Source organism: Oryctolagus cuniculus, chromosome X (genome assembly GCF_964237555.1).
Source record: "Oryctolagus cuniculus chromosome X, mOryCun1.1, whole genome shotgun sequence".
Lineage (NCBI taxonomy): Eukaryota > Metazoa > Chordata > Mammalia > Lagomorpha > Leporidae > Oryctolagus > Oryctolagus cuniculus.
Window position 1 is genome coordinate 4,836,632 of NC_091453.1, and position 17,243 is coordinate 4,853,874.

General features: G+C 41.3%; 1 protein-coding gene across 10 annotated transcripts in view; it reads left to right on the forward strand.

Moving 5' to 3' along the window:
* PPEF1 (protein phosphatase with EF-hand domain 1) overlaps positions 1 to 17,243 on the forward strand; it is a 123,899-nt gene that overhangs the window by 22,636 nt on the left and 84,020 nt on the right. For 9 of the 10 annotated variants that reach the window (XM_051826962.2, XM_008272402.4, XM_070067280.1 and 6 more), the window contains 2 exons: positions 8,729 to 8,856; positions 11,741 to 11,801. In XM_051826962.2, the coding sequence (XP_051682922.1) occupies positions 8,729 to 8,856; positions 11,741 to 11,801 (189 nt within the window). Of the gene's footprint in view, positions 1 to 8,691; positions 8,857 to 11,740; positions 11,802 to 17,243 lie in introns of all 10 variants that reach the window. The other variant, XM_051826968.2, reaches the window with a different exon arrangement.

Here is a 17,243-nt window from a genome sequence, read left to right on the forward strand (position 1 = left end):
CTGTGTGAAACAGGCAGCACACACACACACACACACACACACTTTCTTATTCTGTTTACCAGTTAAATGCATCTTCACCTTTTTCTTTATTTGCTGTGTAATTGATTGCTTTAAACATTTCAGGTATTTTGAGACTTTGACAGCGGCTATTTAGGTACCTATTCTAGAACTGTGAGCCTGTGAAAGGCAGAAAATATCACTTAAAGGATTTCATTATGTGTGCATTCTCTTTTAAAAAGGTTTTTTTTTTTTTTTAAAGATCTATTTTTTTGAAAGGCAGAGTTACAGAGAGAGGTAGAGACAGAGAGAAAGAGGTCTTCCATCCACTGGTTCACTCCCCAAATGGCCACAACAGCTGGAGCTGGGCATATGGAGCCAGAAGCTTCTTCTGGGTCTCCCACTGGGGTGCAGGGGCCCAAGCACTTGGGCCATCGTCCACTGCTTTCTCAGGCACAATATCAGGGAGCTGGATCAGAAGTGGAGCAGCCGACTCAAACCGGCACCCATTTCTTCAGTCTCCTTTATTTTAGAATAATAATGTGTGTAAATAGAATGCACATGTAACAAAATATTAATGATTATAATCCTTATCATTTTCCATACATTTGAAAGTATTTCAAAATAAGAAGTAAAAAACAAAAAAATCTGAATCCAGCACAACCAAATTTACTGTTTGTGGTGGTTGTAACCTTGAGCCAGTTAACATATCATACATGGTAATCTGATTTAGTATATTTAAAGGAGAACTGATAGGTGGAATGTGTAATGTTCCTGGCTTAAACCAATTGATAGCAAACTTTGGCTATAATCACTTAATGGGAAAATCAAAGATATTAGGGACTTATATTTTTTCTATAGGAATAATTCAGATTTATTTATTTATTTTTGAGTAGCCTTTTAAAAAATTTATTTGAAAGGTAGAGTTACAGAGAGAGGAGGAGGAGGAGAGAGAGCAAGAGTGAGCATGATCTTTCATCTGCTGCTTTATTTCCCAAATGGTGGCAACAGCTGGGGCTGGGCCAGGCTGAAGCCTGGTGCCAGGAGCCTGGAGCTTCTTTCAGGTCTCCCACTTGGATGCAGGAGCCCAAGCCCTTGGGCCATCTTCTGCTGCTTTCCCAGATGCATTAGCAGAGAGCTGGATTGGAAGTGGAGCATCTGGGTCTCAAACGGGCACCCATATGGGATGTTGGCGTCACAGGCGGAGGCTTAACCCACTACACCACAACGCTGGTCCCTCGAGTAGCCTTTAGAATTTGTCTGTTGTCCAGAAGTTTCTGGTTTGAGTGTTCAGTTTGACACTTCATATTTTGTCCTTGAATGGTTGTTTTCAGCTTTTCAATGTGCAATAATAGGTGGGCTACAGCTGTGGCATTAGAAAAAGAACAGATGAATGGGTTAGAAAGGATCTTAGAGATAACAAAATCTGAAGCTCTTGTGTTTCAAATGAGAAACTGAAGACCAGAGAAGTGATTTTCCTGAGGATATATAGCTGGCATGTGGTTGAGTGGGGACCAAAATGAAAGTCTCCTGACTACAAATTCAGCCCTTATTCTTATTAACCCATGTGGATGGGTTTGTGAGTGAGTAAGTAAAAAATTATAAGGATGACCTCTAGTTCTCACCTTTCTCTGAGAATGATAAAATTATGATCTATTGCATTTGGGGAAAATGATGGGTTTTTTAAATTAAATTATTTATTTGAGAGAGTTACAGAGAGCTAGAGCCAGAAATAGAGAGATAGAGGGAGAGAGAGGTGTCTTCCATCTGCTGGTTCACTCCCCAAATGACTGCAGCGGCCAGAGCTGAGCTGATCCGAAGCCAGGAACTTCCTCAGGGTCTCCCACGCGGGTGCAGGGGTCCAAGGACTTGGGCCATCTTCTACTGTTTTCCCTGGCCATAGCAGAGGGCTGGATCGGAAGTGGAGCAGCCGGGACTCAAACCGGCGACCATATGGGATGCCGGCGCTGCAGATTGGGGCTTTAATCCATTGTGCCACAGCGCTCGCCCTGAAAATGATAGTTTTTAAACATCTGTAGTTGTTTGGAGACTGGCTTAATGTTTTACAGTCTTCTTTGCTTCTCAAGTAAGTCAATCAATGGTTGGGAGTGCTCTTTGAGGTGTGCACTCACTCGCTTTCTCTAATAAATTTTTATAAAAGATTTATTTTATTTATTTGAAAGGCAGATAGAGAGAGGGACAGAGAGAGAGAGCATGCTTCCATTAGCTGGTTCACTCCACAAATGGCTGCAGTTGCTGGGAATGGACCAGGCTAAAGCCAGGAGCCAGGAATTCCATCCAGGTCTCCCATGTGGGTGCCAAGGGCCCAAGTACTTGAGGCGCCTTCTGCTGTCTTCCCAGGTACATTAGCAGGAAGCTGAATTGAAACTGGAGGTGGGATTTGAATCAAAGCTCTGAGTCACAGATGACAGCTTAACCCCCTGCACGACAACACCAGCCCCTCTCAAATCTTTAGAAATTCAAAACAAATGCTTTCTGGGGACAAGAACTCTGTGTGTGCCCTTGCCCTTCTGGGATAAGCAAGCCTCATAAGGTCTGAGCTTTGCTAGCCCCCTGTCTTAGTCTGTTTCCTGCTGCTATAACAGCATACTGTAAGGTTGGCGCCACGGCTCACTGGGCTAATCCTCCACCTGCGGCGCCGGCACACCGGGTTCTAGTCCCGGTCGGGGCGCCGGATTCTGTCCCGGTTGCTCCTCTTCCAGTCCAGCTCTCTGCTGTGGCCCGGGAGTGCAGTGGAGTATGGCCCAAGTGCTTGGGCCCTGCACCCCATGGGAGACCAGGAGAAGCACCTGGCTCCTGGCTTCGGATCAACACAGTGCACTGGCCGCAGCGGCCATTGTGGGGTGAACCAACGGCAAAGGAAGACCTTTCTCTCTGTCTCTCTCACTGTCCACTCTGCCTGTCAAAAAAAAAATAAAATAAAATAAAATAAAAAAACCAGCATACTGTAGATGGAGTAATTTATGAAGAAAAGAAATTTACTTCTCATGAAGTGCAACATCAAGGTGCCAACATCTGTTAAGGGGCTCATAACATGGTGGAGGACATCAGATGGTGAGAGAGCATGTGCACGAGACAGGAAATGGGGGCCACACTCACGTTTTCTTTTAGCTCAGGAATCCACTCCTGCAGTAAGGAACGCACTGCCACGGAAGGGCATGAAACCCTTTATGAACCTGGAACCTTTGTGCCCTAATCACCTCTTGAAGGACCCACCTGTTAATATCATCACCATGTCAATTAAATTTCAACATGAGTTCTCAGGGGCAGCATTCAAACCACAGCACTGCCCAAGAAGCAGGCTCTGTGACCATCTATGTCCCCTGGGCTTGTATTTTGAGCCATTTTTCCAGTGAAGTTGGAAGTCTCCCAGGACAGTCACATACTCTAGCAGATGGTGGATATAGAGTATCTGTAAGCAAAACTAACAAGAGTGAAGACTGTCGTCCCAGCCCGAGTTAAGCCACGCCCTCGTCTCATGCTTTGCACAGCTGCGGCAATAGATGCCTTTTTCCCCTTCTTTAAATCCTTTTGCCTCTAGAGGATTCATTCTCTTTCCAGTTCGTTTGAATTCATTGAATCAGCTCTATCACACTTGAGCCTCTGTCGCTCCCTGGCTGTCAGGCCCCTTAAAGGTAATGAAATATTCACGCATCCTGGTGCTTCCCGGGGAGGCCTCTGCCAGCAGAATTTCAAAGGCAGAGTCTTTAAATGTCTTAGCATTCAGACTATGAAACTTCTTTAAAAAATATCAACTACCACTTAATAAACAAAACTGGGGCGGGCAGGTAGTACAGCAGGTTAGGCCACCACGTGAGATACCAGTATCCCAAATTGGAGTACCTGGTTTCAGTCCTGGCTGCTCGGCTTCCAATCCAGCTTCCTGCTAATGTGCCCCCGATGCCTCAAGTGCCTGGGTCCCTGCCACCCATGTGGCTGCTGAGGATGTAGCTGGGGAATGGAAGACAGTTGCTGTTCTCACATAGCTTATGTAATAGGGGGAGCTAGACGATAAACGCGAATGTGTGACTTTCTAGAAGTCAGTTGGTGAAAAGTGCTATGGGTAGCAGTAAAACAGATAAAGAGGATAGGGAATGAGTATATGTACGTTGTGGGGGTGGGGGGAAGGTGTGGGTGGGAGGTGCTATTCTGCATACTGGCTCATTTTTTTATTGCTGATTCCAAATGTCCCACTGTATTGTACAGCACAGTGGTAATGAACCCAGGTTCTGGAATTACAGAGATATGGATTTGAACTCTACATTCTGCCACTGACAAGCAATATGACCCCAAACAAGTGATTTCTGAGCCCCCATTTCCTTATCTGTAAAATAAGAATAGTACTGCTTCATAGGATTGTTGAGAGGATTAAATCAGCACACCGTACAGTGGTTGACGTGAAGCAGATGTTCTGAATTTATTATTTGTCTTGTTCACTAACCCCCTACATGGATATTTACTTGCAAAATATGATGATGATCACCGCCAGAGAAAATAACCTATTAAAAACCAAACAAACAAACAAACATCTTGGCAATCGTGGAACCACCTGTACTGGGCACAGAAAACTGGCCAGGTAACTTATTAAACATGTGCTGTTGCTCCCTTTGGGACTCGTAAGGCAATAGCTTTTATTTATTTTCTTTTTTCTGTATGGAATGAATATGACAGGAAGACAAGCCCTGTGTTGCAATGAAGCAGCAAGATCAGAAGCAATCTAACCTGTCCAACAAGTTCAGAACTGGACCAGACAGATCTTTAAATCTCCAGGCAGGGGGAGGCTTCTGCTCTGGAGGAGGGTCCTCAGCTGGCTCCCGGTGCTCTGTGGTGAGCAGGTGGGCTCTTGGGCATCAAGTGAGGTTTTAGAGGTCCGATGCTGGTATGCTCAATCCTGCCATGCCAGTATCCTTCCCTTTCCTCCCGAGGTTTCTGAGGGCCCTGTCTATCTGAGAGACAAAGGCAGGATGTGGCACCAAGTCCACTCCATCAAGCACTCCACAAGGACCCAAAAGCCAAATGTAGCACTCTAGAAAGGGCCTGAATTTGAGTACCCAGGAAGTTGAGGTCTAAAGAGAACCTATTTTTCCCATCCTCCTGAGACTAGATCATCAGGCAGGGTCTAGCCAGGAAGCAGAAACCACACAGTGATATGCACAGAGAGAACTCAAGGTAAAGAATTGTCAAGTAGGTATGCAATGGCTCCTAGGTAACTGAAAGGGAACTCTAAGTTATACAGAGATAGCAACTATAGCAAAGTTACCACCCTGCTAGGGTAGAGAACACAATGGGAAAAGACTGGAATTATTGCAACCTAGAAACTTGGAGAGTTCCACAGAACTGAAACCCAGACCTTTGAGCAGGAATGCCGCTCGGCTCGGGGCTGATGTCTCAGGGGTTGCCATGAGGCTGGTTTTGCAAGTGCTGGAAAAATTGCACACTGGACCCAACTGCTGCTGCAGTGGGTGAAGAACAGTTGCTAGGTTACACAAACAGGAACAGGAAGCAGACAGGAAGGAGTGTGCCCCCGACCGTCTTCCAGTTGCTATTGCCCCTACGGGCAGAGCCTAACGATGAGCAACTGGCAAAGGTTAAATGGGGTCTGAGAATCCCAGACTCAGCACTGCTGAGCCAACTGAAGAAGGGTGGGATTGGAGTTGGGCTACAACAGCTTCATGCTCATAAGAAGCATTCATGCCCTGATACCAAGTGCAAGCATAGAGATGGCTGATTACCAAGTGGGGGTGGGGACTGGCATGAGGGGCCCTTCAGCTTCCTAACTTTGGAGATGGAGAGGAAGTGCAAGGCAGAGGGAACCGAGCATGACTATCTACTTTCCAAGACACACTATCCACACCCACTAGTAGGAGAGAACCCAATGAATGCATTGTGTGCCTTCCCAAGGGAACAGTCTCTTGGAGAGCAAGGGATGTGATGAGCAGAGATGGGAGAGAGGAGGAGTAGAAGTGGCAGTATATGTAAAGTGTCTCCCCGGTGCTGGGCACATAGTAGGCATTCAGTAATGGTGGCTGTTATTTTTCAAGGGAAGGAAAGGTACAGATAAGTTAGGGACTGAGGTAACTGGCTGTGGTGAGGAGAGTTAAGGCTGTGGACTCAAGCTGAGTCTATTCTGGATAAGTGCCTGAGCAAGGTACTTGCTTCTCATAATTTCCTTATGTGTAACACAGAGATGATACTACTTGTGGGGACTGAATGTATTGTATTAGATGCTTAGCATATGGTAGCTATTTTGTTCTGTTATTAATTATAGAAACAATAATAAGCTGAGTTATTTATTTTTTATGTTGCTAATGCTAAATGGAAGAGACTTAGGGATCATTTATTCCAATACATCATTGTGCCGATAAAGAAAGTGGGGCCCAGAAAAAGGTCAATAGATCTGTAGAGGATAAGAGCTTGGGCTATAGAGTCAGTTAGGCCTGGGTTCAAACCCTTGCCATGCATTTCCATTTGTTGGCTAAATGAGGTGAAGTAAGTTCCGCAGTCTCTCCAACCTTCACAGTGTGGCGAGGATTGCAGGAACTAAGAGATTGCCTGGCCCTCGGGGAGTGCTCTGGAAACAGCAATGCACCAGCACGAGGGGACTTGGTGCCTCTGAGAGCCCTGAGCTGAGTGAGGAGCAATCATGGGTCATCATGACAGTGACTGTTCCATAGAACAGGCCTTTCAGGTGAACCTGGCTCTCCATGTTGGTATTGTGAGGACAACTGTGATTTCTGCTATGGTGCTACCGATTATTTGCTTTGCAATACTGAACAAGCCATTCTAGTACTTTTCCCTAGGACAATTGTGATTCTTGACCTTAGGTTTGTTTCCAGAAATTTCCCGGAAGCTGATTAATGTCATGAGAATCTCTGGAACCCAACAGCTTTGGAGAAGCTCATCAATAAACATTCTTAGATGGCTTGGTCCTGGAGTAGACCCAGTGTACCACAGCAGTGCTAAACCAAAAACTCTGGGACTGGAGGCTGGATTCCTGCTTTCAGAACTCAGCTTGTTCCTGCTGTAGTCAACTCTTAATTTTTATGTGCTGACTGGGAGAAATGATAGCATGAAGAGAGGGAGCCAGCTGGTGTTGATTGCTCCTCACTCAAAACTTGAGGAGGAATAAGAGACTATATTTTAAAGCTCATTCTCTCTCACCTGACCTCCTTTTCCCATCCTGTGAAACTACAGGGTGATTCAAAGGCTACTGGCCCCAGAGGAGAGAAAGTGTGCCTGGATAGTCCACAAACAAGACACTTACTTGTAGTTGCCATTCATTTAGCTTATGCTTTGCAACAGATAGTGCACTAAACTCTTCAATCCACTAAACTCAACTCTTCTTTTTCATAATCTATTTAGCCATCTGTCTTTTATCAGTTGAATCTCAGGTGCAGAACCTGGAGTGAATCACACTTCTCAGTTCATTGTACATTGTCATTCCTAGTCTGAATAAGACCCTTTCGTATTTTAATTAATTAGTCTATTGCCTTCTGTGTACCCCACGCTCATTCACCTCCCCTGTAAATAACCAATAAACTATGTATGATGTGTGTCCTTTCCTTTGTATATATTCTTATGAAATGTCTATTACGGTTTTGTATATATGTGTATATTTTGTAAAGATTTATTTATCAATTTGAAAGAGTGACAGAGAGTGAGTGAGTGAGTGTTGGTCAAGGGACAGAGAGAGAGAGAGAGAGAATGAGTGATTGATTTCATTCACTGGTTCATTCCCCAAATGCCCACAACAGCTGGGACTGGGCCAGGCTAAAGTCAGGAGTCATCTAGATCTCCTATGTGGGTAGCAGGGACTCAAGTATGCAAACAATCACCTGCTGCCTCCCAGGCACTTTAGCAGAAAGCAGAGTGGCTGGGACTCAAGCAGGCACTCTGCTATGAGATGCAGCCATCTCAAATATCATCTTAACCTGCTGCGCCACAACGCAAACCCCTATGTGTATGTGTATGTGTGTGTGTGTGTGTGTATATATATATATTTTTTTCTTTAATTGGCATAAAATGATATAATATTGTATTTCCATTCTAACTTTTTCGTAACTGTTCTGAGGCCCTGTATTTTTAAAGACCTGTCCATGTGGCGATAGATTTATTTAATCTTTTGCTTCCAGTTGAGGTATAGTACTCCATGGGCTGCATCCCACATAGGCACCCATTCTGTTTCCTAGCAGTAGACAACCAGGCTGCATTGTTACCAAACTCCCTCCTGCCACAAAGAAGCGATTGCATCTCCACATGTCTCCTTTATGACTGTGTGGGAATTGCTTTGGGGGTACATAGAGAAGAAAGGAATCGCTGCTTCATATGTACATAGATGCAGCGCACCTAAGTAGTGCCGGGGCAGTGCTGTTACTGTCTTCACTTTGCTGAGTAGGAAACAGGCTTTGAGGATTGTAACAACTCACCCAGAGTCACCTAGACAGTCATTAGCAGAGCTGCATTCAAATTCAGGCAGTCCTACTCCAAAATCTCTGCTCCTAATAACGAAGCCATCATCATTCCCTGAGTGTTTGAGACTTGAGGACATCTTATTAAAAACTTAAAGGTCACTCTCATTGCTTGTGGTTTTTATCTTCTTAGAACTGAAGGATACAGATGGACTGATGTTTTTTTTTTTCTCTGAAGTACCTACTTCCGCCAACAGCTGTATAGTAACTGTTGTTTGACTTTCATGTGCCGTGGTCTGCAGTGCTGAGAGCCACATTGATCATCCAGAACTGGTACCGAGGTTACAGAGCTCGCCTCAAGGCCAGACAGCACTATGCCCTCGCCATCTTCCAGTCCATTGAATATGCTGATGAGCAAAGCCAAATGCAGGTTTGTTTTGCAAGCTGGTCTTTTCTCCTGGGAAAATGCTTCCATTTACTCCTTGTTATTGAAAGAATGAAATTTTGGGTCCATTTTAAAGTTAAGAGCCCTGGTTAAAGGCTTTAATAGACATTTTCTTGGAACTTGCTGTTGAGAGAGTATGTGTTTTGGGAAGATGATGGTGTTTTTCAGTTTTGAAGTTCACATTTTTAAGAGAACTGCCAGATGTCTAGGTAACTAATAAAAAATAGTCTTACTCTATTTTTGAGTATACAGAAGTAAAGTTGTTACTTTATAAAGGGAAAAATACTTTAAGGGGATAAAAATTGGAAGAATTTCCTGGGAACAAAACTAACAGTTCTAGAAGAAAATATATATGAGTGAGGAAGGCCTTATTAAAGCTTGTGAAAAGCATATGTAAATCCAATTTTAATGCTTATTAATAAAAATGAATACTTTTTAAATAATAACAAGATCTTGGAGAAATTTGTAATATAGTTGTTAATGTGAAAAGCAACTTGTAGAACAATATGTAGAGTTCATCCTGTATACATTAAAAAAAATCTCATGTACAGCCAAGGTCTGGAAAAAGATACACAGCAAGTTGTTTTAGAGTGGTTAGTTCTAGGGTCTGGAGTGGTATTGGATAGTGGGTAGGGATGCTAAGAGGAACTTCTTTTCATTCAGTATTGCTTGTAGTTTTGATCAGTCATATATTTTTGTATCACATTATAGTATTTAAAAATAATTACAAAAATTTTAGAAGAGTTAAGTTACTGGATTGATAACTATAAAAATGCTGTACTATGATTCGATCAAATGTTCCTTTTGCCTTCTTTAGGCGTTCATGGTGTTGGCTGCCTTTTTAAGCATGGTAGAATACAGTGATGAATATAAAGGTGGCACGAGCCCCAAAGTGGTATGCCTATACATGAACATTCCAGTATCAGTATATTCTTTTCTACTGTTTTTGTTTGTTTGTTTTTTGACAGGCAGAGTTAGACAGTGAGAGAGAGAGACAGAGAGAAAGGTCTTCCTTCTGTTGGCTCACCCCCCAAAATGGCTGCTGTGGCCGGCTCGCTGCGCTGATCCGAAGCCAGGAGCCAGGCGCTTCCTCCCGGTCTCCCATACGGGTGCAGGGCCCAAGCGCTTGGGCCATCCTCCACTGCACTTCCAGGCCACAGCAGAGAGCTGGACTGGAAAAGGGGCAACCAGGACAGAACCGGTGTCCCAAGCGGGACTAGAACCTGGAGTACCGGTGCCACAGGCGGAGGATTAGTCTAGTGAGCCGTGGCGCCGGCCTTTTCTACTGTTTTTAAAACAGATTTATCGAGATCTAAGTCACATAACACACAATTCGCCCATTTAATGTGTATAATTCAATGGTCTTTAGTATATTTACAGAGTTGTATATCCATCATCACAGTAGAGTAATGGGCACCCCAAAGACCCTATACCCACTAGCATCCACTCTCTGGAATTGGCAACCACTAATTCGTTTTCTGCCTCTATGGATTTGCCTCTTCTGACCATTTCATATCACTGGTATCATAAAATATGTATTCCTCTGTGTGTCTGGCTTCTTCCATTTAGCATAACATATGTCATAGGTTTAAGTGTGTCATAGCATGTATCAGTAGTTCATTCCCTTTTCATGCTCAAATGATATTCCCTTGTCTGCAATTTATATAGAGAATATATATATATATAATTTTGCATATCCATTCCTCAGTTGATGGACCATTTGGGTTGTTTCCACTTTTTTGGAAACAACCAAAAATCATAAATAATGCTACTATAAACATTTGTGTGCAACTGTTAGTATGAACATATGTTTTCAATTATCTTGGGTATACACCCAGCCTGGAATTGCTAGGCCACATGATACCTCCATGTTTGACTTTATGAAGGTTGCCAAAGTGTTTTCCACAGCAATGGCATCACTGAACCCCAGCAACATATGAGGATTCTTATTTCTCCAAATCCTTGCCAATAGTTGTTACTGTCATTATTTTTGATTATAGACATCCTAGTAGGTGTGACATAATATCTCACTGAGGTTTCTATTGACCATTAATTGAAACTCCTCAGCAGCATTAAAATCGTGCATTTAGGTGTTTGTATGGGAAGCCAACTCCTAGAGCCACTCTCAGCTTGTGTTCACTTAGTGTTCATTCTTTGCGGGAGGAAGGGCGAAGAGAAGAAATGATTTGTGCTGTATAAATGCACATCTTTTCAGGTAATTGGTAGGCATACAAGTAGCACCTACATGATTGTTGGAATGCTGGTGGATTTCCACCTTTCCTTCCTTTCTTTATTTCCTAAATATATCCCTTAACTCCTAGTCTTACTATCAGAAAAGAAGACATCATTATGCACAAATTTCAGTAGCTTAGACTGGGTTTCCTTGAAGCAGATTCTGAGACAGGGATTCTGGTATAAGTGACTTACTGAGGGAGCATTCTCAGGAAAAATCCCTATGGGAGTGAGGAAACCAAGACAGGACGTGGGAGGAAGTGAGGCAAAAATGTGCTTTCTACGGAAGTCTGACTTCAGCCTGATCTCATCTGGTGCTCGTGTGAAATGTGTCACAGTTTGTCCCCTGCAGGGGCAAGGTAGATAGGGGACAGGGCTATTATGTTCTTCCTTCAGTCAGTCATGGGCAATCCCTCAGAAGGGGTGTAAATATAGTATCCTGGGCAGCTCCGGGTGAGATGCCACACACCTCTGAGAGCAGTTCTCTAGAGACAGGTATAGGTGTGACCCTTAGTACCTGCAGTAGGTGGGGGATGAGTGCCCTAGAAAAGTAAGGGGACTTGCATGGAGTACTGACATTTGCCACAGTAGCTGTTTGGGGTTCATTAATTGATTATTGTGTTTTTATTTTGTCTAGCTATCCAACTTCTTTTCTTTCATGTTGGAAAACTATACTCGTGTACATGAGGAAGATCCAAGTAAGTAAAAAGTTTCTTTTGAAAAATAGTCATTAAGTATGGAATTACCCTCAATAAGAGATGTGCATTCTGAAAATGGGGGAACACTAAGCAATTGAGGACATGCACACCTCTTTTGTCTGTGTGACACCCAAAAATTGGTGAAATTGGTTCAACTGGCTTTTCTCTTGCCTGCATGATGTTGACTAAATCGACCATTTAATTTTCTCACTTTTTAGAAACTTGAATTAGATTTCATTCAACATTCATTTGTTAAATATCTTCTCTGAATCACAACATATTGGTATACAATAGCAGCTTATTAAAGAGAGTCTTAGTTTTCATCCATAAAACTTTTGTGCTGAGAGATCAAAATATCTTAGTTCATGCAGCAGATCTGGGTGAAAATGATGTATTAAATATAGTTGGCCCCAATATGTATATCTTTCTATCATCTATCTGCCTATCCACTCACCCACATTCTATCTAGCCAGCCAGCCAGCCATCCATCCATCCATCCACCCATCCATCCGTCCATCCATCCATCCATCCATCATCTCCTATGGTTCAAATATGTCTCCCAAAGTTCATGTGGTAGAAATGTAATCTTCAGTGCAACAGCATTGAGAGGTGAGACCATTAGAAGATAATGACATCATAAGGACCCTGCCCTTATGGATTAATGCAATTGCCGAGCAAATAGGTTTGTTATCATGTCCTTATAAATGATGAGCTTGGCCCCCATTCCTCTTTCTTGCACATACTTCCTCATTATGTGATGCCTTCTGCCATGTTATGATACAATAAGGCCTTCAACAAATGTAGCCCCTTTTTTGCTTCCAGAACCATGAACCAAATAGGATTTCTGTTCATTATAAATTACCTAGTTTGTGGTATTCTGTTATAGCAACATAAAATGGACTAAGACACTATATCTACTGCTTCCCCCCCCCCCCCACACACCTCTGTCTCTCTGTCTAAACATTTTGAATCAGAGACAGGCAATATAGCTGTGAATCAAAAATGATTTCAAAATTAGAATTATTCACAAGGCATGTATTTCTACTGCAAAATAAGATCTGCCTGTTGTCATCTCCAAGGTTGACACCAGACTTAAAAAGTCATTTTTCTTTCATTTGGACCAACCATTCTTTGCTTCAAATGTTTATGGCATTCAGGAGCATTTTTAAAAGTAATCCGATAAACATCCTGCAAAGTGGTAGAAGAATGGTGCTTTTAATGGCATGAGCTGAGTACATACATATGAAACTAATTAGAGCATTTAATGATTTGTAGAAGCTTTCTGAAAGGTAAAATAGCCAAAACCTGAGGAGTGGGTGGAAATGGGTATGTTGCCATTTTCTTGCTTTTAGATGATTGCAATCTGAAAACAGTTGTTTGTGCTTCATGTTCTTTGACGAAAATGTTTTTGAGAGGAAATATAATAGTGATGAAGTGAAATAGCTCTCTTTCTGCTTAATGACCTAATATTTCAATCCAGGCTCACTTCATCAGAAGTACTTACAGAATTTCAGAGCGACCAGATGACAGGGTTCAGCCCAGAGACATTTGCTCAGACTCTGTATTTTTTTTACATCTGGGTGTCTTTTTGCACTTCTGATTCTTAGAACCATGATAATGTTTCCTCTTAGAATAAAAATTAACAACAGGAAGTGTGTGTGTAATATTAAAGTAGAATATAAACTCTGACAAAACTGTGTTACAAATGAATGACACACGCACCTGAAGGAGGTGGGGAAATAGCATTCAATAATAGTAGTTTAACCCTAATTAGCCTTGATGAGGTTTCATTTTTTTTTTATCTTGCTAGGGATTTGCTGAGATTCTGTGATATCTGTTTTTCATCAAGTTTAGGACATTTTCATCCATGAAGTATTTAAAATGTCTTTCCTTTTAAGCTTAAATATCTTTTTCTTTGTAAATCTGTCTGCTTTTAAACTTAGAAGACTCTAAAATATTTAATATGTGTACCATTATGCCCATATTTCTTGATGATTTTATGGTTTGACTTAAAACATTTTAGTAGATCATAAAGTTTGGATTTTAATATTGAATGAAATAGGAAAACTTTAATGTTCAATTGTTGAGAATAATTTAAAAACTACAAAAAATGTACAAGTAGTTAACTAATTTTTCCTGCAACATCTATTTGATAGTAGATCTTTTAATTACTGGTTTATAATATGAGGGTATTACAGGAAGTTTGTGAAAATAAAATTAAAAGATATATTTAAAATAATTTTCTTTCTTTATTTTTATTTGATTAGAAAGAGGCAGGGAGAGAGGGAGAGACAGAGAGAGCCCCTCCATCCTCTAGCTTACCCCTCAAATGCCCACAACAGTCAAGGCTGGGTCAGGCTGAAGCCAAGAGCAGGAACTCCATCTACATCTCCCATGTAAGTGGCGGGGACTCAAATAGTTGAGACATCATCAACTCCCTCCTAGGATGCACATCAGCAGGAAGCTGGATAGGAAGGAGAGCTAGGGCTGGAATCAGGCACTCTGAGACCGGATGCAGATATCTGAAATGGCATCTTAAACACTGTGTCAAATGCCTGTCCTGATAAATTTGTTTTGATGAAAAATAATTTAAATCCATGCACAGTTTTTCGTAATATACATTTTCCATGAGTTTTTGAAGACCCTTCATATGCATAAATTTCAAAATCTTGACCAAAATTAACTTATCTTTTAAAAAAGTTTCATTGTCCGTTTATTTGAGAGACAGAGAGGCACAGAGAGAGGTCTTCCATCTGTTGCTTCACTCCCCAAATGCTTGCAACAGCCTGCAACCCAACCCCATCAGGATTTCCTGTGTGGGTGGCAGGTACCCTGATTCTTCCCATGGTGCACATTAGCAGGATGCTGCATTGGAAGTGGAGCCAGAACTTGATTCCAGTATGGGAAATAGCCTCTTAACTGATCCAAAGACTTGCCCCTAAACTTATCTTTCAATTCAGTTTTTCCATGACCTTTAAAGTACCTTTGTATATTCCTTCCCTTATAATACATTCATTTAAAAATGTATAATTGGACACATTTCTGGTCTATTCTCTGATGCATCTCTCTATAATAATCCTAGAGTCATAGTGAATTAATTATTGCAGTATAGCCAAAAAGGAGATATGGATTACTGTTGCAGATTGATTTCTCTCTCTCTCTCTTTTAAAAAGATTTATTTATTTATTTGAAAGGCAGAGTTACAGAGAGGCAGAGGCAGAGAGAGGTCTTCCATCCACTTGTTCACTCCCCAGATGGCTGCAATGGCCGGGGCTGTGCTGATCCAAAGCCAGGAGCCAGGAGCTTCTTCCGGGTCTCCCATGTGGGTGCAGGGGCCCAAGGACATGGGCCATCTTCCACTGCTTTCCCAGGCCATAGCAGATAGCTGAATTGGAAGTGGAGCAGCTAGGACTTGAACCGGCGCCCACATGGGAGGCCGGCACTGCAGGTGGTGGCTTTACCTGCTATGCCACAGCGCCAGCCCCAGAGGTTGATTTCTAATGGCTCTCTCCAGTTGTAGGATTTCAGACAAGTCTCATTTTCGCCTGTTTCATGAAAGTGTTTTGACCCCTAAGCAGAGTAGTTTTAGAGGCCAGAAGGTTATTTAATAGCTCCAGGTATAAGGCCAGATTAATGTTTTAAACTCTGAGGCACTGAGTACCTGCCAACATTTTGAGTGTCTCAAAGGTGAAGGGTAACAAGTAAGCAGTCCTTGTTCTTGCAATCTCACCACTTCTTTTGAGCAAAGCAGTTCTGCCAGTTTATCTCCCTGTCCTACTACTTTAGGAGCTCAAAACCAGTTCATAGGACTTGAGGGGAGCAGAGACTCCACATCAAGTTTCCCGGTCTGCTTTTCACTTCAGCCTCCTACCATAAGCAGAAGGCTAAAGCGGCCATACATAGAGACTGAGGGGAGCAGGGAGGGTGATGGAGTATACGCAAGTGTAATTTTGGCTTTTTTTCTGCTTCCAAATCACCCAAAATGTTCTATCAAATCAGGTGTTTTATGATTTTTCATTGCTATGGTGAATAGGATCTTTTTCCCATTATATCTTCTTATTGATTATCGCTAGTATTTAGTAAAACTTTTGATTTGTATCTATTTTTACCTTAGGTGTGCTACCACTAAATAGTAACGTTAATGAAATAATTATTGTTGATATTTATTAAATGTTTACTATGTTCCATGTGTTTAAGTGCTTTAAATACAGAATTTGATTTGATCCTTATGACAAACCAGCGAGATTAGTATTATTATCCCCTTTTTGTAGATGTAGACTCTGAGGCTTAGAGGATAACCTCTCAAGGTTATTTGTCTCTGCAATGTTGCAACTGTGATTCACACGCGTGTGGCTAACCTTAGTACTGTATTTAATTCTCCTACCAATTCTGAGAGTTTTTAAAATTCATTTTCTTGAGTATAAGTATTTAATCACATTGGCCAAAAGTAACTTATTTTTATGTTTTACAGCTTTTATTTCGGCTTCACGTCTTATTGGCCAGAGACAGCAAAACAGTGTTAAAATGAAACACTGAAAGTGGGCGTCTTTGTTTTGTTAATGATTTCATGGAAAAACCAGTATTGTTTATTTACATTTTAAAAATTCCTTCAGGAAGTATTCTTTCATTCCTGGTTTTCTGAGTTTTTAAAATCTCAGAAGAGAGGTGCCTAATTTTATGAAGTGTTATTTTGACATTCATTGAATTTATTATATGGACAACAATGGTTTTGCTCCAGACACATAAATGGGAAACAAAATAACTAAATATGGTTCACTTGAGGCTTTTCTTTTTCCAGCAATGTCTGGAGCTTGTTTTCAGAGTGACATGTGGGCAGTAGGGACAGAAATTGTTTTTTTGTTTTAAAATTGTGGGCTTTAAATTTTTCTCTGTTCATATTTTGATTCTGTACTAGATAAAAGAAAAGATTGTGGGTAGGGGATATTTGTGAGATATTCCCCTTAGAACGATTTGCAAACGTATCATTTGGTTATAATTTAAGATTTTATTATATTTAATTAGTTTAGATTCATGTTGACAAAATTGTAAATCAAATAGGTAAGGATTAATTCTAATTACATGTTGTACAAATCTTCATATATTGTTGGCATTCATAGTTACTAGTGTTTATAATAGTAATAGCCCATACCATAAGGATTGTATATTCATTACAAATGTTAAAGCTTTTGATCATTTTCATACGTGACACACATTAGCTACTGGAAGAGAATCTATGTTATTCTTTTTTATATTGCTGAAATCCAGAAGGAGGATTATGATTTGAAATTGACTGATGTTATATACTGAATAGTTTTAACTAAGAATTGGCTCAGGGAAATGGTGTTTTTTCATCTAAAAGGGTACATCAAAAAGTATGTGGAAAATATGTATTATGAAAAAGCTATGCATGGATTTCAAAATTATTTGCACCAAAATAGACTT